We start from the raw sequence: 25,000 nt of genomic DNA on the forward strand, positions 1-25,000 counted from the left end.
CGTCCCAGAGGCTTGAAACCACTTTGGAAAAATACTGCCACTGCTGTTCAATTTTTCACGCTTCACAAATGGCAGCCGCGTCAATGGCAGCAGGTAGAATCACTCAGGCAGGAAGTATCTATCTAGTATCCATCTATCCATCTAGTCTCAGTGTATCAGCAGGTAGAATCACTCGGGCAGGAAGTCAATGATGTGAAACTCGGTGGATCTGATTGATTGTCATCATAATAAACAACGTTGCTGCATTTAGTTTTTGTAAGCGCTGCTGTATTTTACTGTGAAACGTCAACGTGAACGCGTCGACTTCAACACTGTTCAGTTCGGCCGTAAATGTTTTCTTTGAATAAACAGTCACAGTGTGTCTGTGTGTGTAACTGCGCTGCCCCCTGGCAGGACAGGCTGTACCTTGATGTCGTAGTGGTCCTTGAGGCCGTCCTCCACGTGGTTGAGGAAGGTGAAGATGTCGATGCGGTCCAGGCAGCTGTCCAGCAGGGTGTACATGCACTCGAACGCAGCCTTCCTCAGGTCCAGACCATCATCTACCGTGTGCTTGAAGGGACCCATCTCCACCTGGACACACACACACACACACACACACACACACACACACACACACACACACACACACACACACACACACACACACACACACACACACACACACGCACGCACGCACACACGCACGCACACACGCACACACGCACGCACGCACACGGATGTGAAACTCTGGGTGTCTCACGATTCGATTCAGATTCTTGGGGTCCCAACGTGATTCAAACGATTCTCAATAATAAAAAAAATGGACGCGGTGCGCAGTGCACAGTCAATAATGAAGAACATTGTGGTATCTAAACACAATATAGTTTGTATAACATGATTTTTTTTTACATTTGAACACTATTGACTCCTTCCAACGATGTACAAGCAACACGATCGAAGACGTGAAGAAGTTCAACATTGATTCACGCTCAGGCTTGAGCAAGGAAGAAATGTTGTTCTATCAATGAAAGTGCAACAAAATCAAACCTCAAAAGGCTCGCTGCAACTTTTCTCTTAGAAGGATACGAAAAAAAATTGTGCACAAGCAACACAACTGCGTGTTTTGACAGAAACTGTCGAGGTCTGTGTGGATTCCCAGTGGCCGCAAGGACACCTTCAAGATCAGCTCCACCACAAAACCTCTCTGAAAAATCCAATTCGCTCGATGCCGATTGGTGGACTTTGTGGTGCAGTTCTGACCTCTCGGATGAGCTCCTTCCTGACTTTGGTCTCGTTGTAGAGCTGCGGCAGCACCGAGTCCAACAGCTCCCGGATCAGACTGGGCTTGTTGTGGGCCGCCGAGTTGAAGGTGACCAGCGCCACGCGACGCACGTTCAGGTCGGGGTCCTCCAGGGTCTTCAGGAAGTCACCTGGTGGTGGTGGTGTTGGTGGTGTGGGGGGTACGGGGGGGAGAGAGAGAGAGGAGAGAGATGTTCAGAGTTCAAGTCGGCACACCACCTTCCTCCCTGGTTAGCAGTGGGAAGCTAACTACGCGGCCACCGCTGCAGCAGGGAACCGATGGGTGGGCGGTCCTACCGATGCAGTTCTTCAGCAGGGGGTCGATGGGCTGCGGCTGGTCGGAGATGGTGAACTTCACCGCCGTCACCACTGAGCTGCGGGCGAACGACGAGCCTGCAAAGCAAACCACAAATCAGTCGATCCATAAATCAACGCTGACCAACTGAAGCCTGGGGCCGTGGTCAAAAGTAAACGGACACATGAGGTGCGATTTTATTAGTCCTGTGTGAGCATTTGTCTGTTTCATTTGTTCTTGCTGTACCGTTTCCTTGTCTTATTGGGGGTCTTGGTCCCCCCCCCGAGGCTGCTCCACTGATGGATTTCCTTCCAACTAAAGTCTTTATTTCCATCTCAGGACTTCCAACAGCACATCGTGGGACGCAAGGTTTGAATTAGCAGCTCTGCTAACTCTTGCTCATTGACTAAAGCACTTGCACTCATTCATTAAGGGTCGGGCCTGCAATACTTGGAGATTTTGAAGAAGAAACAGCAACATCAGGTGGTGACATTTGAGATTGCAGCGCTCTGTCACTCATGTCCCCTGAAGGACTCTCTGTACCCTCCCTCCCTCTCCTGAGCTTGCCAGTGAACTACGGTGGCCCTACGCACACAAACCTGGAGACCTGGTCCATCTTTTTCTTCTTCTTTGCTGGTTTATTTGAGGACACCAGCGTTCGTTCAGCCTAAATACCAAACGCTATGCTGCCAGGCATCTGGATTGTCCACGCTAGGCTTCCTTATAAATATAGTGGTGCAAGATGGCAGCTAACTGAGAGCTACACACACACGCACACGCACACGCACACGCACACACACGCACACACACACACTAGATTTTTTTCTAATGTGTGCATACAGTTCAGATTTTACCAATTAAACAAAATCATAAATTGTGTCAAACGTGTCACTGAGGACAGTGAGGAGTGTTGGGAGTGGGCGGGGCTGGGTTGGGTTGGCTCACCTGACTGCAGGTAGCCCTTGAGGCGTGGCAGCAGGGTCTCGGGGTCGATGAGGGTCAGCTTGCCCAGACACTCGGCCACCACGTTCCTGGTTCCCTCCTCCTGACATTCACAGTGCTTCAGCAGCAGAGACCACACCAGCTCCACGTAGGGCTTCAGGCCCGCCACCGAGGCCGAGCCTGCACATGAAAACACATGCACAGGTTGGTTAGCACAGACCAAGACATGCATGCACACACACACACACACACACACACATAGAGCCAGGCAGCAGGTCTTACTGATGATCTCTTTGAGGGAGTGCAGCAGCAGATACTGCCGCTTGGAGGAGGAAATCTCCTGCAGGACGAAGGGCAGGTACTCTGGGAGGTTGCCCACCGCGATGCTGCCCAGCGCGTAGGAGGCTGCCGACTTCACCTGTGCGGGAGGTGGGGGAGGGGCCAAACACATGCAGAGGTTAACACACACACACACACACAGACTGACACTGGTCGCTGACACTTGACCAAGAGGACAAACTATTGGTGAAGTCTGAGTGGCTGGTGAAAGTATCTCAGCTTCTGTAACTGTACCTCCATAAAGAGGACAAAAAACGAAAAGAAAAAAAAAAACAATGGTGAAGTTTGATTTTTTTCCTTTTGATTGACAGCTAATGCAGCATCTCTGAAAGACACAGAAGCTTCCGGCCTAACGTCGTTAGCATTTAGCGCATAGCACCACTGACGCTTGACCAAGAGGACAAAAAAACAAAAAAAAAAAACAAACAAACAAAATAAAAACCCCACTGATGGTGAAGTCTGATTGGCTCATCGCTGGGTGATGCAGCACCAGTAAAAAGACACAGTAGCTTCCTTCCAGCTGCCGCCGTTAGCATGCAGCAACAGCGGCAGCGCAGTAAAGGGGGGAAGGTGGGGGGGTTGAGAGTGGCGTACCTCCTCGCTGGAGGAGGAGAAGGCGTCCAGGATGACTGTCTTGAGCTCTGGTTGGCTGCTCAGGTCCACGTGGTGACCCACCTCGCCAAGTGAGAGCAGAGCCAGGAGTCGGATGGAGTCGGTGGAGCGGCTGTTCTTTACATCCTGTTGGGACAGGAAGTGGAGGTTGGGTGGGGTGGTGGTGGTGGTGGGGGACAAAGGTCAAAGGTCACGCCGCTCTCTGATGTGCTGAGAGCGCTCTCTGACGCCAGGACTCACCTGGATGAACTGTCCCACCACGGCGGGGCCCTCGGTGGGACACGCCCTGGTCAGGGCCGCCACGCACTTGGCGATGGAGCAGTAGGCCTGCTTGTGAGGCAGCGCTGCACTCTGGGAGTAGACCGGACCAGTCAGCATCCTCAGCAGGTCCATGTAGCCCAGACCAGCAGTGTTGGTGGACACCAGCGCCTGGACGGAGAGAGAGGGGAGGGGGAGGAGAGAGGGAGAGAGAGAGAGAGAGAGAGAGAGAGAGAGAGAGAGAGAGAGAGAGAGACAGGCAGAGAGGGAGCGAGAGAGAGGGGGGAGGGGGAGGAGAGAAAGAGAGAGTGAGGGAAGGAAGAGGAGGGGAGGAAGAGAGATGGGGGAAGAGAGGGGGGGAGAGACAGAGAGGGAGGGAAGGAAGAGAGATGGAGAGGGGGGGTAGGGGGAGATGAAGTGATTCAATTCCGATTCTTGAGATCACAATTTGATTCAAAGTCAGTTCTCAATTCAAACGATTCCCAACTCCAACACAGACGCAGTGCGTTGCCAACAACCAGGCTACACAGCGGCGTCCAATCACAGCACAGTTGCCCCCCCCTACCTGGTAGAACTCCAGCATGGCGGCCAGGGCGCCGCCCTGCAGCAGCGGCGAGCGGACCAGGGCGATGAGCTGCGTGAGGATGCTGCCGGCGCTCAGCTGGCCCAGCGAGGACGGGTGCGTGACGGCCAGCGTGGACAGGAAGCTCAGCGCCATCTGGGAGACGTGCATGTCGCTCTCCGAGATGAGCGGCGGCAGCTCGGCCAGGACGGCGTCCACCATGACCGGGGTCACTGCCGAGCTGGGGGGGGAGGGGAGGGGAGGGGGGGAGGGGCTGTAGTGGGCGGGGCTATAGAGAGCACGGCACGCAGGTGCAACGTGTGTGTGTGTGTTACCTGTAGTTCCTCAGCAGGATGTCCAGGGCGGCCAACGTGCACAGCTTGAGCGCCCTCTGGTTCTTGCGCAGGAAGGAGGCCAGGATGGGGACGGCGTCCGGGAGCACGGGCCGCAGATTGATCTTCAGCGGCGAGCCGGCGATCAGCGTCAGAGCTGCACACACACACACACACACACACACACACACACACACACACACACACACACACACACACACACACACACACACACACACACACCATGACTGACAGGTCTACGGCAAAGGAGCACAAATAGCTGATTTTCATCTAAATCAGCTGTTTAACCATTGCCTATGATGTGATGTATTTATAAGGGTAGCACTGATACCAGTAGCGATACTGGGGTTGAGTCTTCAACTGGTAAAATACCTGCCCGATGCCACGACACTGAGAGCGGTTAAAGGAAATATTTTACGCACTGGACCATCAACTGTACACACAGTGAAGCTTTTGCACAAATTAAGCTCCTTACGGATAAATAAAGTTATTTGAATTTGAAAAAAAAAACACAAAGAAGCCAATCAGGTGGCTGTGGCAGCGGTGGATGGGCGGGGCTTACCCTTGACTGTGGTCAGCCTGGTGATCTCGTTCTTCAGACGCTCCAAGAAGATGAGCAACGTCCCCGGCAGCTCGGCGGGCAGCCGGTCACCTGACAGGAAGAGAGCACGATGAAGTGGACGTGGGGTCAGGGGTCAAAACAGGAGGGGGCGGGGGCGGGGCCTTACCGAGGTTACAGATGATCTGGCCCATGCAGGAGATGGCTCGCTCCTTCACTTCCTGGTCGATGTCGGCCGCCTTCAGCCGCTTGATGGTGCAGGTGAACAGGTCGTTGATGTAGGGGGAGGGGTCGAAGGAGTCGGAGCCCTCAGGATGGTTGTCTAGAGGTCGGATCACCTGGAAGAGAGGAAGGGGGAGGGGTGGAGGAGGGTGAGTCTGGCGCTGAGGTCAGGAGGAGGTCGGGGGGGACGGGGCGCCGCCCACCTTGACCAGCTGCTGCGTCACCAGCAGCGCCTCCGAGGTGATTTTGTAGAAGGGGTCGCCCACGCATGCCACCACGGGCGGCACCAAGGCGGGCACGTGGGCGTGGAAGGCGTGGGCGGGGTGCGTGACCATGATGACGTGCAGGCAGGCCAGCGCGTCGATCTTCAGGTTGGAGCTGCTCGACTTGTCATTCAGCGAGAAGATGACGCCTGAGGAGGAGCAGACGAGACGGTGGGCCGGCGGGGAAGAGGCACCGATGGGCACCAGCAGGGCGGCGCCATACCTGGGATGAGTACGGGGATGTGCTGCGTGAGCGCCCCCGGCAGCACGTTGACCAGCTCCGTCAGCATGTTGAAGCAGCACTGCCGCGTCTTGACGCTCTTCTCCTTCAGCTGCTTGTGCAGCGCTTTGACAATCATGGGCACCTGCAGGGGGCGACGGAGAGCGTGAGGAACATGGATGTACCATAACAACTGGACACCAGACTAGCAATATGGCACTGCAGCATTAATTCCCAGTGGCCACTCGATGTACTGCCGCCAAAAGGCATTTTCTTTTTCCCATCAGACCCCAATACAAAGAGAGACAGGACGACCTTTGACCTGAAACAAAGCTACTGAAAATCAGATTTTTTTTTAGTCCTGGACTTTTAATCTTGATCAAAAATGTATAAAGAAGACAGAAAATCCCCAGAGATTTTTCTTATATTCCCAGCGTCGTCTCGGCTTGCTCTGATTGGCTGATGCGTCCGGGTGCATCACGTGTGTTACAGAGGCATTATGGGAAGTGACACGACTGCTGCATGATTATGGGGACCACCCGATGTGTATGATCTAGCCAGCTCGCTAATTAGCAACTCCATTGAAATGAAAGGGCCGCCGTGTGTGTGTGTGCGCAGCCAGCAGGACACCAGCAGGTTATTCCTGGGGTGGGGGTGGGCGGGCAACCATGACACCTGGTGGTTATACACGGTACCGCAGCTGGGGAGAAGAAGAAAAGCTGCTGCTGCTGCTGCTCTGGAGGGGAAGAGGTCACCTGACTCTGCAGCATGGTGAGGGGCGTGTCCCCTTGCTCCATGGCGTCCGGGTCGGCCAACCAGCTCTGGGCGGGCCGTGTCTGTTTGAGCAGCGACAGGTAGGCGTGGAACACGTCGGCCTTGACGTTCTCCTCCCGCTCCTGTAGGACACAGCAGGAGAGATCAGCGGACCAGGCCCAGCCAGAGGACCAGCAGGGTGGGAGGCAGTTGGGGGGGAGGGGGGGGGGTCCGGGCACCTTGAAGCGGCAGACAAGGGCGGGCGAGACGGAGCGGTAGAACTCGGGCAGCATCTCGTGGCGGGTGGAGACGACGGCGTCCAGGCACTTGGCGGCAGCGCGTCGCACCTTCCAGCTCATGTCGTCGTCATCGCTGTACTCATCATCACTGCCTGGTGGCGCCAGAGGAAGAGGAGAAGGTGGAGGTAGGGGAGGAAGAGGAGGAGGAGAAGGGGGAGGAGGGGAGGAAGAGGAGTAGAAGGAAGTGGAGGAGGGGGAGGAAGAAACCAATGAATGAGACCGACTTCCTGTAAGAGCTCCACACACACACACACACACACACACACACACACACACACACACACACACACACACACACACACACACACACACACACACACACACACACACACACACACACCTTGGTAGTCCTCGTCGTTCTGCTCGGCGTCCATGGCGTTGTCGTCCTCGTCCTCGTCGTCAAAGTTGTAGTTGGGGTCGTAGGTCAGGTAGCGCAGGCAGATGGAGATGACGGTGGGCACGTGGGGGTAAACCTCCTTGGGGCAGCGCCGCACAAACGACTCAAACGCCTGGATGCAGTACTCGCGCAGCTCGTCGTCGTCCACGTTGCAGAACTTGACCACCAGGGGGATGATCTTCTCCAGGTACTCCCCTGCGCGTGCGCGCGCGCACACACACACACACACACACACACACACACACACACACACACACACACACACACACACACACACACACGCAAGACGGTCAGACTGAGCCACACAAAGTGACAGGTGGCGATTCTTCCCAGTGGCCACTCAAGGTACTGCAGCCAAAAGCTCCATATGCGCCACCCCCCCCCCCCCAATCAGACTGCAATACAAAAATAAAGGCCTGCAAAACGGTTGACAGGGTGACCTTTGACCTGAAACATAGTTCACCATAAATCTTTCTTCTGCTTCAACCCGGAACCCAAAAACTTTCAGCGTTCCGAGCGACTCCACTGAAACAAAGGGCTCAACATATGGAACACTGTGTCTGTGTGTGTGTGTGTGTGTGTGTGTGTGTGTGTGTGTGTGTGTGTCTGGGCCTCACCGATGCGGTGCCCTGCCTGCCTGCTGATGGCCGCCGTGCACTGGATGTAGGTCCTGGTGGTGGACATGTTGTCATTCCTGCCCAGCTCCGCCAGCAGGTGCTCGATCAGGTCGATGAAGACCAGGTTGCCGCAGGACATGACCAGGTGGCCCAGGGCCATGATGGTCCTCTGAGAGAGAGAGAGACACACACACACACACACACACACACACAAGGCAGGGCAGGAGGGGGCAGTGAGTGAGTGAGTGAGCTAGCAAGCCCACCGTCGCCATGGTACCCAAATACAACAAGATGACGGAGGGTGGGCGGGGGTACCTTTCTCACTGCCAGCCTGGGGGAGGTGAGCTGGGGGAGGAGACAGTTGAGGATGGAGGGATGGAAGTTCACCAGGAGGCCCCCCTGCCTGCACACACACAGGCACACACACACAAAGGTTAGCCTTAGCCAACTGACGCCCAGAGGCTATCTAGCTAGCTGGACGGACGGACGGACGGACGGACGGACGGACGCCGACCTGCACAGCATGTCGGCCATGATGTCCAGTGCCTCCAGTTGGACCGACACGTCCTCCTGTTTGGCGATGGCGCTGGTCAGGCGACCAGTGATCTTCTTGCAGACGCTGGCGGCGAGGGCGGAGCCTGACGAGACAGACAGACAGGAGGCTTTAGTGACGGCGGCTAACCTCAACACACACTGCAGTGAGTGTGGAGCCGTGTGTGATTGTTTCTGCCTGTCTGTGTGTGTCAGTCTGTTTGTGTTACTGTGTGTGTCTCTCTCTCGCTCTCCTCACCACTGGAGGCTGGCGGCAGCTCGCCGATCACCGTCTTCAGTCCGATGGACGAGATGTCTCGCAGCTGCTCCTTGTCCGACAGCATGTTGGTGCACAGCGTGTCCACGATGGTCTCCACCTGGTACTCCTTCACCTTGCTGACCAGCGGGCCTAGGCTGCCCCGCAAAAAAACAAGCGCCCCCAGTGTTTGAACAGGGTCCAAGACGAGCGGCCAACGCAGGTTGTGTTTGATTTTTTTTTTTTTTTTTACCATTTGACGGCGAGGTTCTGGACTTCTCCGTTTTTGTCTTCCAGCAGCTTGAGAATCATCCTGACCACCTGCCAACAGAACAGGAAACCAGTCAGTCAGTCACCTGACCCACCCCATCCCATCCCATCACACGGCCAGCCAGCAGCACCAATGAGAAGTGACCTTTCTCTCGCTGTCGTCGTCCAGCTTGATGGAGTCTTTCTGCAGCTCCGTCATCAGGTCATTGGTGGCCATGAACCTGCAGAGAAGGTCACAGAAGGTCACGGAAGCTCGATTATGTTTTCTGTTGTTGTTTTTTTGGTGATCTACACAGGAGGAAATTAAATGGCTGGGGGGGGGGGAATGACATAGAAACATTCTCCTTCCTGCACATCAAAAAACGCAACTATGATTAAAAAAAAAAAAAAAAAGAAAGAAATTATCCAAAAAGACGATTCAGATATTCCAGGTCTGAACGTCCAGTCCTGCCCAACTGAAACTCAGGAAGCGTCACTGGTGATGGCAGTAGTGGTGAGCATGGCGGTGATGATGGTGGTGCTGCATGTTGCTGGTGCTGGTGGGATTGCTGATGGTGATGATGAGGGTGAGTGATGGTGCTGGTGGTGCTAGTGGTGATGGATGGTGATGATGGTGATGCTGATGGTGATGCTGGTGGTTGCTATGGTGGTGGTGAGCAGCAATCAATTTAATAATCGCTGGTGATTTAAGGCTCAGACTTCATAACATTCAATAGGAGGGTCAACAAACCGGCCCCATCACTTTCAGCGGCCAGTTTCACCGCGCCGCATGCTGCTGTCAACCAAATACTTCTCCTCCTCTTTCTCTTCCTCCTCCACCTCCTCTGACCTCCGAATTCAATCTTCAGTGGTCAACAGACATTTTCCAGAGGAGCAGCCGTCCAGCCCACTGGAAGTGCATCGGTCGAATCTATAATCTGTCTGTTGCAGCGGCAGCGACAGAGCAGCAGGAGCAGGTGGACGTGACTGGGAAGATGTAGGATGGAGACAGTAGCAGCATCCAGCTGACAGGTGAGAGGAACTTCAGCAGCAGCAGACACAACTAGTCCCCCCATCCATCTGTGTGTGTGTGTGTGTGTGTGTGTGTGTGTGTGTGTGTGTTGTCGAGTAGGCAGGTGATGATTTCTGAAGACCATGATGTCCAGATGGTGTCTATGAGATCTACCAGTGAAGTTACATCTGATTCCATCACACACACACACACACACACACACACACACACACACACACACACACACACACACACACACAGCTCTACCGCTGACACTATATTGACAAGTTTCGTTGATAAGCTCAAACTTTGATATTTGCCGGAGAACGCGCGGCGGCCAGAACTGCAGCTTTGATCTTGAAAACAACAACACGTCTGACATTTTCCCCCCAACAATACGATATACACTATTACACCCGGCCGTGGGCGGAGAAATGCCGTTGGAAGGGGGGGGACACAACCAAACGCCCCGCATCCCGGGCATGTTAGTGCACTTCCACTGTGTTTACATGTCACGAGCACAGTTAGCTTAGCCACCCCCACCCCCCCGCGCACAACACCTCACGCTAGTTGGCGCATTGGACAGTCAAACGTCCGCAAACTACTGCACCGGGTGGTCGCGCATGTCAGCTACTGGCCACATCAGTTAGCCCACAAGCTAACGTCGCATGTCAAAACGCAAACAAAAATCAAAATGAACCCGCTGAGCACCGTGCACTGCATGAACACACAATCCTCCGAGCACACACGGCAGCTGACATCACGCTAGCTGGCGGCGTGACAGGAGTTAGTAGTGGGCGCTAACTGGGCTAACTGGCTAGCTAGACTATGTGGCTAACTGGCGAGCTAACCAACCGCACAGCCGAGCGGCTGGCTGGCGTTTTCTCGCACGGGGCGGCGTGTTGTTGCCGCTCGGACGTGCCACTGAAACTATCACGGAGTTGGCATGTCAGTGGAACCCGGGCGGGCCGTTAGCCAGGGCTAGCTGGACTAGCCGAGGTGACGCCGATCAGACAGGTGGCAGGCTGGCTGGCAGCTAGCGCGGCTAGCCCGAGGCCCCGCCGCCCGGCTCCTGTCTCCACACCGCGGGGCCAACACCCCGCCACCGTCACCATGAGCCGTGCATACGGATGAGTGCGTAGAGCCGCAGTTGTTTACCTGAAATCCTTGTCGCTGGACGTCATTTTCTCCAGCAGGTTGGAGATGTGGTACGAGGCGCTCGCCATGTCGGTGCTGTTAGCCGTTAGCCTCCCGCTAGCAGACTGCGCTGTGTGTGTGTGTGTATTTATGTGTGCGCGCGTGTGTATGTGTGTGTGTGTGTGTCTTCCGGCCGCTGGCTGCCTGTCTGTCTGCTCCGAGTTCCCGGCTGTGCGCCCCTTCGTCCCGCTGCCGGTGCTTCTGTGGGCGAAGTCTCGTTCTTCCTTCCCGCTGCTGCCGCCTTCTCTCGTCCTACAGCGTCTGTCGCATCCCCGCGGCGGCGGCCCGTTCGGTTCGTTTCAATGGAGCTGCCGTTCTACTCTGCAGAGAGGCGGGGTTAGCGGGACGGACGGCGCAGGGGTCGGAGGTCAGAGTTGGAGCCGTCTCGCCCCCCCTCTCACTCAGGCAGGCAGAGGTTCCGGCCAGCCCGGTGGGTGTTTGAAAATTCAACTTGAACCCTATCTCGCCACGTTCACGGCTGTGTTCCGTGTAAACACTTTTTTGTCACCCCTCAGCTGATACATCAGTCGAGTTAAGGGGAAAGACCCTCGTTTCTTCTGCCATTGACTTGCTTTTTGTATTCTAAACACACACAAAAAAAAATCCCCCCCCCCAACCGCATACCCTTTAATCCTAAAACTTCCATTAAAAAAAAAAAAAAAAAAATCAGGCCACAAATCATAGAAAATCAATTATAACAACCCGGAATGGAATGTAACCATTCCAGGTTATTATAATGACTGAGAATTACAAAGGATACAGACGTATTATATAGACGGACATTATAGCAGCAGGTCCTGGGGCTGCCTCTGTCAAACGTGGCACAGATCCAGGTTCTGTGTGTACAGTCTGCACAGCGTTCAGCTGCTCCACTGTCCTCCCCCCGAGCACGGCGACGCCGCTGCCTCCAATGAAACGACGCCGCAGGGGAGCTGACGGGAGTGACTTTTCAAACGTCTCTGGGCGACACGAACGGCGGCGGCGGTGGCGGTGGCGGCGGCGGCGGGGGCCTGCCACACCTGCTGCAGGTGTTTGTCTCCATTCAGCACCGCCGGCGGGAGCCACTTCCTGTTGACTTGAAGAATCTAAAGGAGGAGAATTTTTTTTTTTTTTTTTTTAAAGAGAAGCTGCATAGCCTCTCGCCTATGCATGTGTGTGTGTGTTCAGAGCTATATTCAGCCACTTTATCCCCAACTTAATAGACACACACGCACACACTCGTATCCAAGAGAGATTTGGAATAGACGGGGATGGAGATGTTGTTTATTCATGCATTCATTTCTGTGTGTGTGTGTGTGTGTGTGTGTGTGTGTGTGTGTGTGTGTGTGTGTGTGTGTGTGGAATGAGTCACAGATCACTTGAGTGGGATGTTTACAAACCCCGAGGCGCTCTCTCCCTCTCTCTCTCTCCCTCGCTCTCTCTCTCTCTCTCTCTCTCTCTCTCTCCTCCGTTGACACATAATGCAGCCAGTGACATATGCACGCTGTGATCCGTCCTTCTGAATGTGTGTGTGTGTGTGTGTGTGTGTATGTGTGTGTGTGTGTGTGTGTGTGCACGCCCTGATGCACTGACAGTGTTTGACAGTAATCTATGAAATGAGGCTCCAGCTGCAGCGGGCTCCTTGTGTGTGTGTGTGTGTGTGTGTGTGTGTGTGTGTGTGTGTGTGTTTGGTGGGCTGGGGCGACGGCGGCCGTGAAGATGCTGATGATCAGGAAACGGATGGTGCTGCTCTGACGAATCCTAAAAATTCCAAACGGTTCCGGTCTGAGCTAACTGTCCATGGAGGATGATGAAAATGTTACAACTGGAGGGGGGGGGGGGGGTTGAAGGCTCCACCGGCACAAAATGAAAAATCATTCTGCTGATGATATTTTCCTCTGGATGCTAAGAGCCAATAGAATGTATTATTATTATTATTATTATTATTATTATTATTATTATTATTATTATTATTATTATTATTATTATCATCATCATCATCATCATTATTATTATGACAGTAATACATTTTAAATGTATAATAAAGTGCAATATTTTACATTTGATATGATAAAAAATTTTAATAATAAAATGAAACTGGCTTTTCGGGGATCTCTGATTGATGATGACCTTTATGGGGACTACAAGGAACTTTTTAGTCGACTCAAGCTGGCGCCCCCTTTTGGACAAATGTGACAATGGCGCCAGGGGATGCTGCAGTCAAGATGTTTTGCAGCAGGCAGCAGAAACTGGACCCTTCAGATTAATGTTGTCTTTGAATAAATTTCAATTTCCCAACATATTGATTATACTTTCAAAATGTTTGTTTTCATAATTGGTGATGTAAATGTTGTTGTTTTGTTTTTTTTTAATGGTGGCAACACAAGGAGTCACACAGACCCTGTAGCAGTTTTCTCCGGCCAGTCACTCTGTGATGGTCAGAGTTCAGAGTCCAAGTGGTCAAACAGGCCTGGACGCGTTTTAGCAAAACTCTGACGCCCTCTGGTTCTCAGCTGGCCTGCAGCCTGCAGGAACACCTGTCTGACCTCTGAGCCTGGGGACTACGCTATGAGGGCTACGCTAAGAAGGCTATATGCTAAGAAGGCTACACAAAGAAGGCTATATGCTAAGAGGGCTAAGCTGAGAAGGCTAGCTCCTGTTCAGAGGCGCTGGATGCAGTGACACGTGGTGGATTTCCAAGTTCACCCCCGTCGTCCTTTAATATTAACCACGGTGCAGAAGGTGAAACGACAAATAGCCACAGTCTCCGCCCCCCCCTCCCTCCTTCGCCTCCTCCCTCCCTCTCTCCCCGTGTCTCTTTGTCTCTCGGCCCCTCTCTCCTCCATATTGAGGTCATCCCCTGCTTTTTTGTCTCGTAGCCTGCAGAGACTCATTCTTCCACTTGGCTGCTCCTCCTCCGCTTCCACCTCCTCCTCGTCCTCCTCCTTCTCCCTCACTGCCTCCCTCGCTCCCTCCAAGACTCCGCGGGGAGCAAATGTGGCCGCTCGTCACGCCGAGCGCCGTCAAACAGCCGCTGTCTGTCTGCCTGCCTGCCTGCCTGCCTGCCTGCATCCCTCCCTCCAGCGGCGGTTCAACCCGTTTCTGGTTTGTTTGTGCGTCTGACCACCTGTCAAACAAATCTCAGACTCCCTGAACAGCACATTGTCTTCGGAGAATATTCAGCCCTTGATGATAAACTGCACCGTCCTCAATCTATTTGTTCATTCATTTATTTATTCATTTGTTGTTCTTGTCGCTGTGTTCTCTGCTAATGGTGCAGCCAAAGCAGGTGTGTTTGTTTTTCCCTGTGTCAGACAGGACAAAGCGGCGTGGTTTCCCACACACTGGCGCTTGCCTTGAACCTATCATCTGTCCTGTAATAGTGGCGGCCTGCTCCGACTTGAAGGGGGAAAATTTGGCAGAATTCCCCTTTAATCTGTGGCTAGGTGGGGGAGGTGGTGGTGGTGGTGGTGGGGGGGGGAGGGGTTGAATTCCTCGGAGGCGAGTCGAGGCAGGAACTCACTCCCGGATCTTTGGATGTGTTTCCAGGTTAATGTGTCTCTGTGAGGGTGAAGCTGCAGACTCACTCACTCACTGATTCATTGAGTCCCGAGTCTCTGTGGTGTTTGTGTTGCTCAAAAGGCATGAAAGGTAGATGAAAAAAAACTGAATTATTAATTTTCATAAAGGGAAGGAATTTCGTATTTATTAAAAAAAAAAAAAAAAAACAACAACCAAAAACCAATAATAAAATCACTTCCTGACAGTGTGACAGCAGAACTTTTTGTGGCCAGCGGGCTCACTTTCATCTAAACACTTGATAATTGCATGCTTTGAAGTCATACTACAGTGCCATAACACATGAATGTGGCACCGAGACAAAAAGAAGTGTGTGTGTGTGTATCGGGGTGAGGGTGGGGGTGGTGGGGCTACAGTGACATCAAAACAATGGGCAAAAAATGTTGGACTTAAAAAACAAAAAGGTGCGCAATTTTCACACACCTGGAATTCCACGGCTGTTGTTCTTCTGAAGGTGAGGAGGCAGCAGCAGCAGCAGCAGCAGCAGCAGCAGCAGTGGTTTCCCCAGGATGATTTAGATTGGCCTTTTTCTTTTATATCCCCCCCACCCCCACCTATTGATGTCTTTAATGGACGTTTGGAAGCAACAGTAAATCGAGGTGACATATGTCGGAGATTCAAAAGATTTTGTTTGTCACACGTCATGTTAAGACGGCAGTGAAATGCTGGTGCGGCAGCAGAACCTGACGTGATTGTGCAACGCAAGGAATGAAGAAAGTGGGGGAAAAAAGAGACAAGTGGCAGTAAAGGGTAATTTTTACAAATATACAAAAATACAATTTAAAATAATATGTTTCAACAAGTTGCAAGTTTTGAAGTGTTCTAATATAATGTAATAAGTTGCAAAGAATAGAATGTATAATACATGCAAATATATAGAATTATATATATATAATTAATTAATGGCATAGTAATCAGTATAGTATAAGGAGGTGCAGTTTGCCATGTGGGTCGGAGGAGGATGAGGAGGAAGAGCAGGAGGAGCAGGTGGAGGAGGAGCAGAAGATGGAGGAGGAGGCGGAGGAGGAGGAGGAGGTGGAGGAGCAGGAAGAGTCCTCATCGACCGCGACAGCTTCCTCGGCTCCTTGCGTTGCTGCTGTGAATGAATGAATGGAAAGAGCGCGGAGGGTGAAAGGCGGGAGGCGCGTGCTCACTGTTCGGCGGAGGCGCGTGCCGCTCGAACGTTGGCGGGCCTTCAGGATTGGCGCCGCTTGGTGCTCACAGTTCACGAAGATTCCAGAATATATGACCCGCGGGTTTATTTCATTTTATTCGTCTTTTTAATTTCTTTTGCCGAACGTCTCGAGCTTCTTCCCCCCACGGTCATCACGTCATCCTGACGCCACCACCCCCCCTCCTGTGACCAACTATCTCACCTCTCTCTACCACTCCCCCAGAGAGCACCGCGGCGCTCCAGGCTAGAGTTACAGCAGGAAGGTCGAGAGACATAGACAAAGACAAGGGAAGGTGGGGAGAGAGAGAGAGAGAGAGAGAGAGAGAGAGAGAGAGAGAGAGAGAAGGAGAGAGAGGGAGGGAGGGGGTCTCTCGCGTGCGCGTTGGGGGTTGAGGGAGTGAGCGAGCTCGGTGGAGAGACGTAGAGCGAGAGTGCAGTGGGGGAGGGGGAGGAGGAGGAGGAGGAGGTGTAGTGGAGCAGCCCGAGCTAAAAGCTAACTAGCCATGTTGCTGTCGCCGCTGCGGCTGCCGCTCCTCCCGCCGCTGCTGCTGCTGTGTGTCTGCTAGCGGGCCGCCCTGGACTCCCTAACCGCCCTGAGGTGCATCATGCCCGGCTGGAAGAAGAACATCCCGGCCTGCCTCCAACCGGACCAGGAGGGAGGTAAGACCGGACCCGACCGAGCCGACGTCGCACCGTGCACACTGGCCGTGCGAGGGTGTGTGTGTGTGTGTGTCTGCGCGCGCGCGCGCGCGTGCGTACCTGGACACGGTCATGTGTGCGAGTGAGTGAGTGAATGAGTGAGCGAGCGAGCGCGTGCGCTAATTATCGCCGGTGCAAATCTGTGAAGCGGCGTGCCGTCGCTGCTGGGCACGCGCACACGGTCACTGTTGAAATCGGTGAAAGTTGGTCACAGATAGCGTTCGCGCGCGCGCGTGCACGCATTTGCGTTATCTTAATCTGACGCAACGGATGGAGTTACGGTGACGTTACCCGTGATTTCACGTGAGGTGATAACGTCGATGTGTGTGTGCGTGTGCGCGCGCGCGCGTTTTCTTCCCATTTTTTCCACGCACGCAGGGCGATCACCGGTGACCGTTACCGAGTTAGCATGGCAAGCTAACGAGCTAGCTGACCAGCCCAGACTGGGGGTCTGCCCTTGCCGGTGTGTGTGTGTGTGTATAGCCTCCCTACTTCGGTGTTGACGGGCGTTACGCGGATGTGTTTGACCCGAACGTCCGGAAGGGTCCGCTGGTTGGCTGGCTGGCTGACTGTTTGGCTGGCTGGCTGGCTGGCTCGCCGGCTCGCTCCCGGGACGGTGGCGGCGGTGATGAAGACGCGGATGTTTCACTTACGCCGCCAGGTTTGTGTGTTTGTGGTACCACAAGTGTTTTCATCGTAACACCTGTGTAATGAGGGAGGTTGAGCCCACAGCCAGATCACTGTGCCTGTGACACAGCAGTCAACTAACCCAGCTAATTTCTGACGGAAATCTGTGTGTGTGTGTGTGTGTGTGTGTGTGTGTGTGTGTGTGTGTGTGTGTGTGTGAGAGAGAGTGTGTGTGTGTCTGTGTGTGTGTCTGTGTGTGTGTGTGCGTGTCTCCAGTGTGACCAGCCTGACCGGGAACAAGACGTGTCATCACTCCTGGTCCTGTTTGCTGCCAGAGTCACACTGAAACGATGTTTCTCAACCAAGCAGACGATGGAACTCTGATTGGCGGCTTTTTTCACGCCGTCTCCTGCGGCGTCATGTCAGAGAACGCGCGGGCGATGTTGCAGTGTCATACTGGGTTTTTTTTTGGTTGAGGAGAACTGACGAGCAGCTGTTTGAGGATTCTGAGCTCAAGTTCAATCATGCACATATTTTTGGGCTTCCGATCGTTCACAAACATGTTCGTATATTCAGGCCGCTGTAACAAACCCTCTTCAGACCATTAGGAATTTGTTTTTCTCTTATTCGTTTTTTTCCCTGTGGATTGAAAAAAAATAAAAAATCCTGCGATCCTCCGCGGACACGTCGGTGCTAAGCTAATGGCTGTGATGACGTTTCACATGAATCATTAACAGCAGGGATGATTGAATGTGGTGGTGGAGTTCATCTTACTTGTGTGACAGTGCAGGACCTGAAATAGACTTGGGGGGGGGGGCGTGACTGAGCGACTGCTCATCACTCCTGATCAGCCCACTCCAACGTGGGGGCCTCCAAATCTCTTAGCGTTTGGGCCGGAGCGGCAGCGGCGGAGGGGCGGAGCTTTAATTGCACCATCAGGGATGGATGGATGCAGAGTGTCCCCCGACTGGTTCTGAGAAGGAAGAGGAGGAGGTGGAGGTGGAGGAGGAGGAGCAGGAGAAGCCTGGTGATTAAGGAGCAGACGTGGCAGAAGGTGGAGGGATGAAGGTGGCGGTCAGAAAAGGACAGCAGCTTTGCCCGCTCCGCTGCTCCTGTAGGTGAGACTGACAATCAGACAGGTGGCTGAGTTCAGTGTATTATCACAGCTGGATACCACACTGCCAATATAGGGGGTGTGGCAATCCCCTCCCAGTGGCCACTGGTGGGACTGCAGTCAAAAAACAAACCCGATACAGCCCGCAACCCCCCCCACGCCGCATCAGACTGCAATACAAAAATAAAGGCCTATGAAACGGCTGACAGGATGACCTTTGCCCTGAAACACGGTTCATAATAAATCCTTCCATTCTAGGTTTTTAAGTCCTGGACTTTTAATCCTGATAAAAAAAATTAAAAAAAAATGCATAAGGGCCAACAAAAAGAAAAGAGTTTTATATCCCCAGCGTGATGTCACGGCTTGATCTGATTGGCTGAAGCATCATGTGAGGTACAGATGCATGATGGAAAGTGACATTACTGCTACATGCTCAGTGATCATGTAATATACATATATATATATGTATATATGCATATACATGTACATGTATACAGTATATACTGTATGTATATATACGTATACATGACAATATATATACATATCCAGCAGAGTCCACCAAAATAATGTATACACACATCAGGAAAAGAAAAAAAATCAAATATTTCAATACTAAAGTTTTCCAGACATCTCGAGATCAATACAAGTAGTGACCCTTGACCTCTACAATGGCCAGAGGTTCTCAAAGTGGTGGCGGCGATTGGCTTCCAGACACTGGTGTGTACGGCAAAACTACTGCTTGGGTCATGTTTGCTACCTCGATGCTTGTTAACGCTACATTCATGAATGTATCAGCGCCACCTGTTGGAAAACCATAGCACAACAGTGCGCAGTGTTATCGCAACTTCGATAGAGGCGTCTGTATATATAGAAGTACTTATACAAATAAAGTATTTGCGCAAGTTTTTCTTTTCTTGATGTGTGTATCCATTAATTCGGCTGACCAAACCCAGAGAGCCAAATACCTTTCTTGCCGTATGCGCTAGCCAGCTAGCCAGCTAGCCATGCTTGGTGCTGACGGTGCTGACGGTGCTGGCGGTGGCGGCGCCCACTGCTGGTGGAACCTCACCTTGTCTGTGGCTGAACTCACATTTCCTTCCCACTGCGTTCAGGCGCCTGCGGACGGCTGAGGACGGCCGGACGAGGCGGTGGCGCCCACTGCTGGCCCCGCCGATCTCGGCAGCCGCCCAGGCCAGTTACCTCTGGCCCGGAGCACCACCCTGGGGTCAGAGGGCGAAGAAAACAAAGCCAAACTGGACGATTAGGGGAACAAAGCGAGGAGCCGTCAGTGGCCGAGTAAAAATAGAGCGTGGCTGAATAATAGATGTCCGCAGAGTCAGAAGCACAGCGGGGCCGACCCACGCGGCAAACTGCACCTCACAGACACACACACACACACAGAGAGGAAAACACAACTGGACACGACACTTACACCATCATTACACCTCCTCCCTTATCTGTCCTTTCCAGGATCAGACAGGCAAGATCTTTTTTTTTCAGTCTGTCTCTGATTTTTTTTTTTTTTTTATCAAAGAAATTCATCTGAAAAAAAATTAATCCTCTTAAAAGTGAAACTTTCTCTGCGACGGTGGTTCTTCTTCCTCGGCTCCGCCAGCTAATTCATGTTAAACCTCCTGATTATTGCGCCTAAAAATAGTCTTTTTACTCATCTGATTTCTTCTGATCCCCGACACGTTCTCCCCCTCAAATCCGCGGGATTTAATTTCACATGTTGCATTCTGGGAAAGAGCCCCGAGACACCCGAAAGTGTAGCACCAACTCGTGCGAGCTCCTGGCAGGAAAAACTAACTGCAGACGGGAGCTTTTCAACACGGACTCGGACTTCTCAGGCTTCTCGTGAGTGTGTTGTCTCTCGCGGCCGTGTGTTGAAAAGTCTGCCTGGTGGTGGCTGATGTAGTTGTCGATCTGTGAGAAGAAAAAAAAAAATCCCAGCAGCCTCTCTGCCTGTTATCGCCTCGAAACCTTCTGGACACTTTGCATCTGAACGCTGCTGAACACTTCTCACGCTGAAACTGTCTTTTCCCAGAGAAGTCACACACACACACACACACACACACACACACACACACACACACACACAAGCGTACTATTCTTAGTTTGCCATGGTTGTGTGTGTGTGTGTGTGTGTGTGTGTGTGTGTGTGTGTGTGTGCCACAGCATGACATCATCCCTCCGTTTTAAGCTTTCTTACTTAGAGACGCAGAGAAAATGGCTTAAACACACAGAGTCTAAGACACACTGTCACCACACTGCTCTCTCTCTCTCTCTCTCTCTCTCTCTCTCTCTCTCTCTCTCATCCACCACGCACACACGCACGCACACACACACACAGTCCTTTAAGAGGTGCTGATGTCAGAACTCTGCTCATCTTTGTCCTCGGGATTACTGAGGCAGACCTGTGTGTGTGTGAGTGCATGCGTGCATGAGTGTGTGTGACTGTGTGTGTGTGCACCTGTGTGTGTGTGTGTGTGTGTGTGTGTGTGTACATTCAGCTTAATGTATTATCCCTATCGTCTCTGACACATTTGACTCTCTCTCTCTCTCTCTCTCTGTCTCTGTGGAACAAATTGCTGACAGTGTGTGTGCGTGTGTATGTGTGTGTGTGGGTGAGTGTGTGTCCTGGTAAATGTGTGTCTCACAGTGCACACTGCCTCTCTTGCGAGCTGTGCCCACAATGTGCAGTCCGTGTCCCGGAGCTGCAGAGCATCTCTGTTGTCTCACTGTTCAGGTGGAGGGGCGCGCACACACACACACACACACACACACACACACACACACACACACACACACACATCAGACAACTAAAGTTAAACAGCAAATGCTGTGAACATTCTGAGCCGACCAATCAAGGTTATCGTCAGGAGGAAGGCCTGCGCTGACCACAGGGAGGGGGGGGGGGCACCATTAGCCACTGGTTAGCAGTGAGCTAACTGGAGCAACATGTCTCCTTTATTGCGGAGATGGGCGGCGGCGCTCGCAGCCAGTTAGCTGCCACGTGGCCCATCGCACTGAAACCAGCATCCTCGCTGACAGGAGGCGCCACTTTCAACAGGATCCGAGGCTGCTGCTACTGCTGCCCTTCACCAGACACACACACACACACACAGCCCTGGGCAGCGTCCAGGTGGACCGCCGAGCTGCTGGCATCGAAACGCGTACACTCATTTTCTACTTGGATAAGCCCAGCGTGTCTACAGCAACATGAAACACTCATTAATATGCACGCACACACACACACACACATTACATCTCTGTGTGTGTCTGTCGACGTGACAATAGAACCTGCAGAGACACGAGTGTCCACTCGGTTCTGTCGTCTGTTCCGTCCTTGATTGTGTGTGTGTGTGTGTGTGTGTGTGTGTGTGTGTGTGTGTGTGTGTGTGTGTGTGTGTGTGTGTGAGAGGCAGTGTGAGGAAGTTAATTTTGAGCGCCACAGCCACACTTGAAAACTCGCTTGCGGAGCCACAAAGCGCTGCCGCCGCCGCTCAGAGGAGGGGGGGAGATGTAGGGGAGGGGGCGGGGCTTCATCCTTCACACCGTTTGACTGGGTCAGGATGCTTGAAGTCTCCTCATCGAGGGTCCGTCGTCCCCCTGCAGTGTGTCAGCTGGGCTCAGGGTCCCGCCTCCAGGGGGAGTGTGTGTGTGTGTGTGTGTGTGTGTGTGTGTGTGTCCATTAGGGATGAAGGTCAGTCACTCAGCAGTCCATTAAGGACACTGATTTGTCCCCCTTCCTCTCTCTCTCTCTCTCTTTGGTCAAGTGTGTTTGCAGGTCTCTTTCTCTCTCTCTCTCTCTCTCTCTCTCTCTCTCTCTCTCTCTCACATCATCAATCACTTTGAACCGGCCTGAACCGGCCCAATGAATCATTGGTATTTCTCTCAGAACATCAGTTGGCTGAGCGTTTTTGAGGGCTGCTGTGTCCCAGAGCGTCCAGCAGGGGGAGGGAGAGGATAAGCTGTGTGTGTGTGTGTGTGTGTGTGTGTGTATGTGTGTGCACGCGCGCATGTGTGTGTGTGTGTGTAATCCTATTCTCCATGCGCCTCACAGTCTCTCTCTCTCTCTCTCTCTCAACACACACACACACACACACACACACACACACACACACACAGTGAGGAGGCATCCAATCGCGTTAGAGCGCTGCTGCAGAAGCTGGAGAGTGATATGCAAATGAGGCTACGTGTCATTTTTAGTGGCAGCACACACACAATCTCTCTCTCTCTCTCGCCCTCTCTCTCTCTCGCTCTCAATCTTCTGCCCATGTGGCTGAATGTGACTGGACCATGTGGCCTCCGTCAGGGAGGAGGAGCTCTCTCTCACCTGACAGGTGACTGACTGGATGTTTGTTGACATAGCAGAGCTCACGCTGATGCTGAGGCAGAGTCTTGGTATGGGGATGTGTATATATATGTATATATATACATATATACATATATGTGTGTGTGTGTGTGTGTATATAAATATATGTGGGTTTTTTCTTTTTTTTGTTGCACTCGCCAACGAGGCGTTTGGTCCGCACAGGTCTATGTGCAGCTCAGAGCAGAAGCTAATTGCTAGCAGTGCTAGCAGAGAGCAAAAACAACAGGAAGTAGAGGTCAAGGTTCATCGACCTCTAAAATAAAAAATAAAATTTGGATTCATTTGTTTTTTTAGTTGATTCCGAGTTGAACAAACGCAGTCCTGGAGGGGTTCATGAGGGAACCGGTCTGGAGGGGCCACTCTGGTGACGACATAGGGCTGCACAATTAATCGAATTTTAATCACGATCACGATATTGGCTGCCACGATTAAACAAGCACTTTCAGTCATCCAACCACCAGGGGGCGAACGCCAGGTTAAGATTTCATTAATCTGCCGAAATAGAGCAAATCCTGCAGGAGCGGCAGGAAGTGCCACAGCATAAGCGGCATGTCGGGAGCAGACAGTAACCCCCCCCCCCCGCCGCAACGAAACTTTGTTGGCACGTAACTTTGCCAAGTTAGCGTAGCGCGATAGCGATAGTGTGCTGCCCCCCCCCTCCCCGTCAACGAAAAATGCCGGGTTAGCGCAATTTCCAACCAGCAGCACCCCCGATGAATAATCGTGATTAATAATCGTGATTTGAATATTGACTAAAATAATCGTGATTATCATTTTGGCCATAATCGTGCAGCCCTATGACATCATCAGGTTTCCAGGGTGATGGGGGAGGGGCAGGGGGCGGGCGAGGTGTCACCTTTCGACCTTTTGGTACGTTGGCGTGTTGGAGGAGGCTTCCTGGGAAACCTGAGGGCGGATTGCAGCAAGCAACAGCAGCTGTTTGAGAGGTTCACCTGTTCAAACACACACACACACGAAGACACACACACACACACACACACACACACACACACACACACACACACACACACACACACACAAGACACATACAAGTACAAGGAAATGGTTGTGATCGTTTGACTTCCCACTGTGTCCCCGGGTGGTTGGAGGCAGTAAACGCACTGTGTGTGTGTGTGTGTGTGTGTGTGTGTGTGTGTGTGTGTGTGTGTGTGTGTGTGTGTGTGTGTGTGACCTCTGAGGCCTGTCATGTCCCGACCCGTCCTCTCCCGTTCCCACGATCCTTTGCTGTGTGGCGGCCGTGCAGAGCAGACCTGTGGGCGGAGCTTGTGCCGCCGCTGGTGTGTCTGGGACGGAACCCAGTCGACCCAGTCGCTGGTTAATGGTCCCGTTGTGTGTGTGTGTCGGTGGTATTCTGCTCACGGCCCGGCTCTCCCCTCACTTCCTGGCCAGGCTGTAGCAGTCAACTTTGTTCACTGAGGAGTCGCAGGAGGAACGGAGATGTCATCCAGAGGTGGTCTGATGATGTCTGGCTGGACTGTTGAATGTTGATGTTGGATCAGCTGTCTGATAAGATGAGGAGAGGGGGGGGGGAGGTGATGGGGGAGGAGGCGGAGGAGGAGGAGGAGAAGGGGGGGAGGAAAAGGATGAAGAAGAAGAACAGGAAGAAGAAGAAAAATACCTTTGTTTTTCTTTTTCATTTTTACACACTTTTCTTTTGCAAAAACAAAATTGAAACATTGAGACATGATGCATATATGGAAAAAAAAATAATATACCAAACTAAACAATCAGCAAATTCCCAACAGAAAAAAAATTTAATCTTTCAATATTTCAGAAAAAATAAATCATTGTTTAAAACAGCACACACAATGTTTTTGTGGCACCAGGAGTTTTGAGGAGAGGAAGAAGAAGAGGATGACACACATACACACACACAGCCCAGACATGTTACAACCTCACTGGCCTCCAGGGGGCAGAGCTCCCCCCCCCCTCTGCAGCAAGGCTGGCTGACTTTCACTGCTGCAGATGCTGCTTCTGTTCTATTGGTTGTTTTTTCTCCTCTTCAAAACTTCAAAATGAATGGAAACAGAGACACAGCCCCTCCTGCTGCACTAATAGAACCTTCCCCAGCATCTAATTGGCTCCCAGTGGCTCCCCCTGGTGGTGGTAGTGGGGGGGGCTTGTTAGCCGCTGTGCTGCCAGTTTAAACCGGCCCAGTGCCTCCTGCTGGTCAGCATCTCCTCTCCTCTCTGTGTCCAGGTGATGGGTGCGTGAG

General features: G+C 52.5%; 3 protein-coding genes across 3 annotated transcripts in view; 2 read left to right on the forward strand and 1 right to left on the reverse strand.

The window, feature by feature from the left end:
* Positions 1-11,597, reverse strand: part of cand1 (cullin-associated and neddylation-dissociated 1) — a 12,683-nt gene extending 1,086 nt beyond the window's left edge. Inside the window, exons 1-23 of the mRNA XM_076044203.1 lie at positions 11,176-11,597; positions 9,172-9,247; positions 9,010-9,077; positions 8,760-8,914; positions 8,484-8,607; positions 8,285-8,372; positions 7,970-8,138; positions 7,296-7,547; positions 6,896-7,047; positions 6,659-6,799; positions 5,907-6,048; positions 5,624-5,832; positions 5,368-5,536; positions 5,202-5,291; positions 4,622-4,775; positions 4,290-4,527; positions 3,707-3,895; positions 3,449-3,592; positions 2,798-2,933; positions 2,519-2,695; positions 1,576-1,671; positions 1,240-1,409; positions 406-570 (exon numbers count right to left, since the gene is read on the reverse strand). Of these exons, the coding sequence (XP_075900318.1) occupies positions 406-570; positions 1,240-1,409; positions 1,576-1,671; positions 2,519-2,695; positions 2,798-2,933; positions 3,449-3,592; positions 3,707-3,895; positions 4,290-4,527; positions 4,622-4,775; positions 5,202-5,291; positions 5,368-5,536; positions 5,624-5,832; positions 5,907-6,048; positions 6,659-6,799; positions 6,896-7,047; positions 7,296-7,547; positions 7,970-8,138; positions 8,285-8,372; positions 8,484-8,607; positions 8,760-8,914; positions 9,010-9,077; positions 9,172-9,247; positions 11,176-11,243 (3,372 nt within the window). The 5' untranslated portion in view covers positions 11,244-11,597. The remainder of the gene's footprint in view (positions 1-405; positions 571-1,239; positions 1,410-1,575; positions 1,672-2,518; positions 2,696-2,797; positions 2,934-3,448; positions 3,593-3,706; positions 3,896-4,289; positions 4,528-4,621; positions 4,776-5,201; positions 5,292-5,367; positions 5,537-5,623; positions 5,833-5,906; positions 6,049-6,658; positions 6,800-6,895; positions 7,048-7,295; positions 7,548-7,969; positions 8,139-8,284; positions 8,373-8,483; positions 8,608-8,759; positions 8,915-9,009; positions 9,078-9,171; positions 9,248-11,175) is intronic.
* Positions 1-25,000, forward strand: part of lsm8 (LSM8 homolog, U6 small nuclear RNA associated) — a 106,023-nt gene that overhangs the window by 57,109 nt on the left and 23,914 nt on the right. The window lies entirely within an intron of this gene.
* The window catches only part of grip1 (glutamate receptor interacting protein 1), a 30,637-nt gene continuing 21,997 nt past the window's right edge, over positions 16,361-25,000 (forward strand). Inside the window, exon 1 of the mRNA XM_076044209.1 lies at positions 16,361-16,606. Coding sequence (XP_075900324.1) covers positions 16,552-16,606 — 55 coding nt within the window. The 5' untranslated portion in view covers positions 16,361-16,551. The remainder of the gene's footprint in view (positions 16,607-25,000) is intronic.

This window comes from Nelusetta ayraudi, unplaced genomic scaffold (genome assembly GCF_046127955.1).
Source record: "Nelusetta ayraudi isolate G7.1 ecotype Tasmania unplaced genomic scaffold, CSIRO-AGI_Nayr_v1 ptg000079l, whole genome shotgun sequence".
In the NCBI taxonomy this organism is placed as follows: Eukaryota; Metazoa; Chordata; class Actinopteri; order Tetraodontiformes; family Monacanthidae; genus Nelusetta; species Nelusetta ayraudi.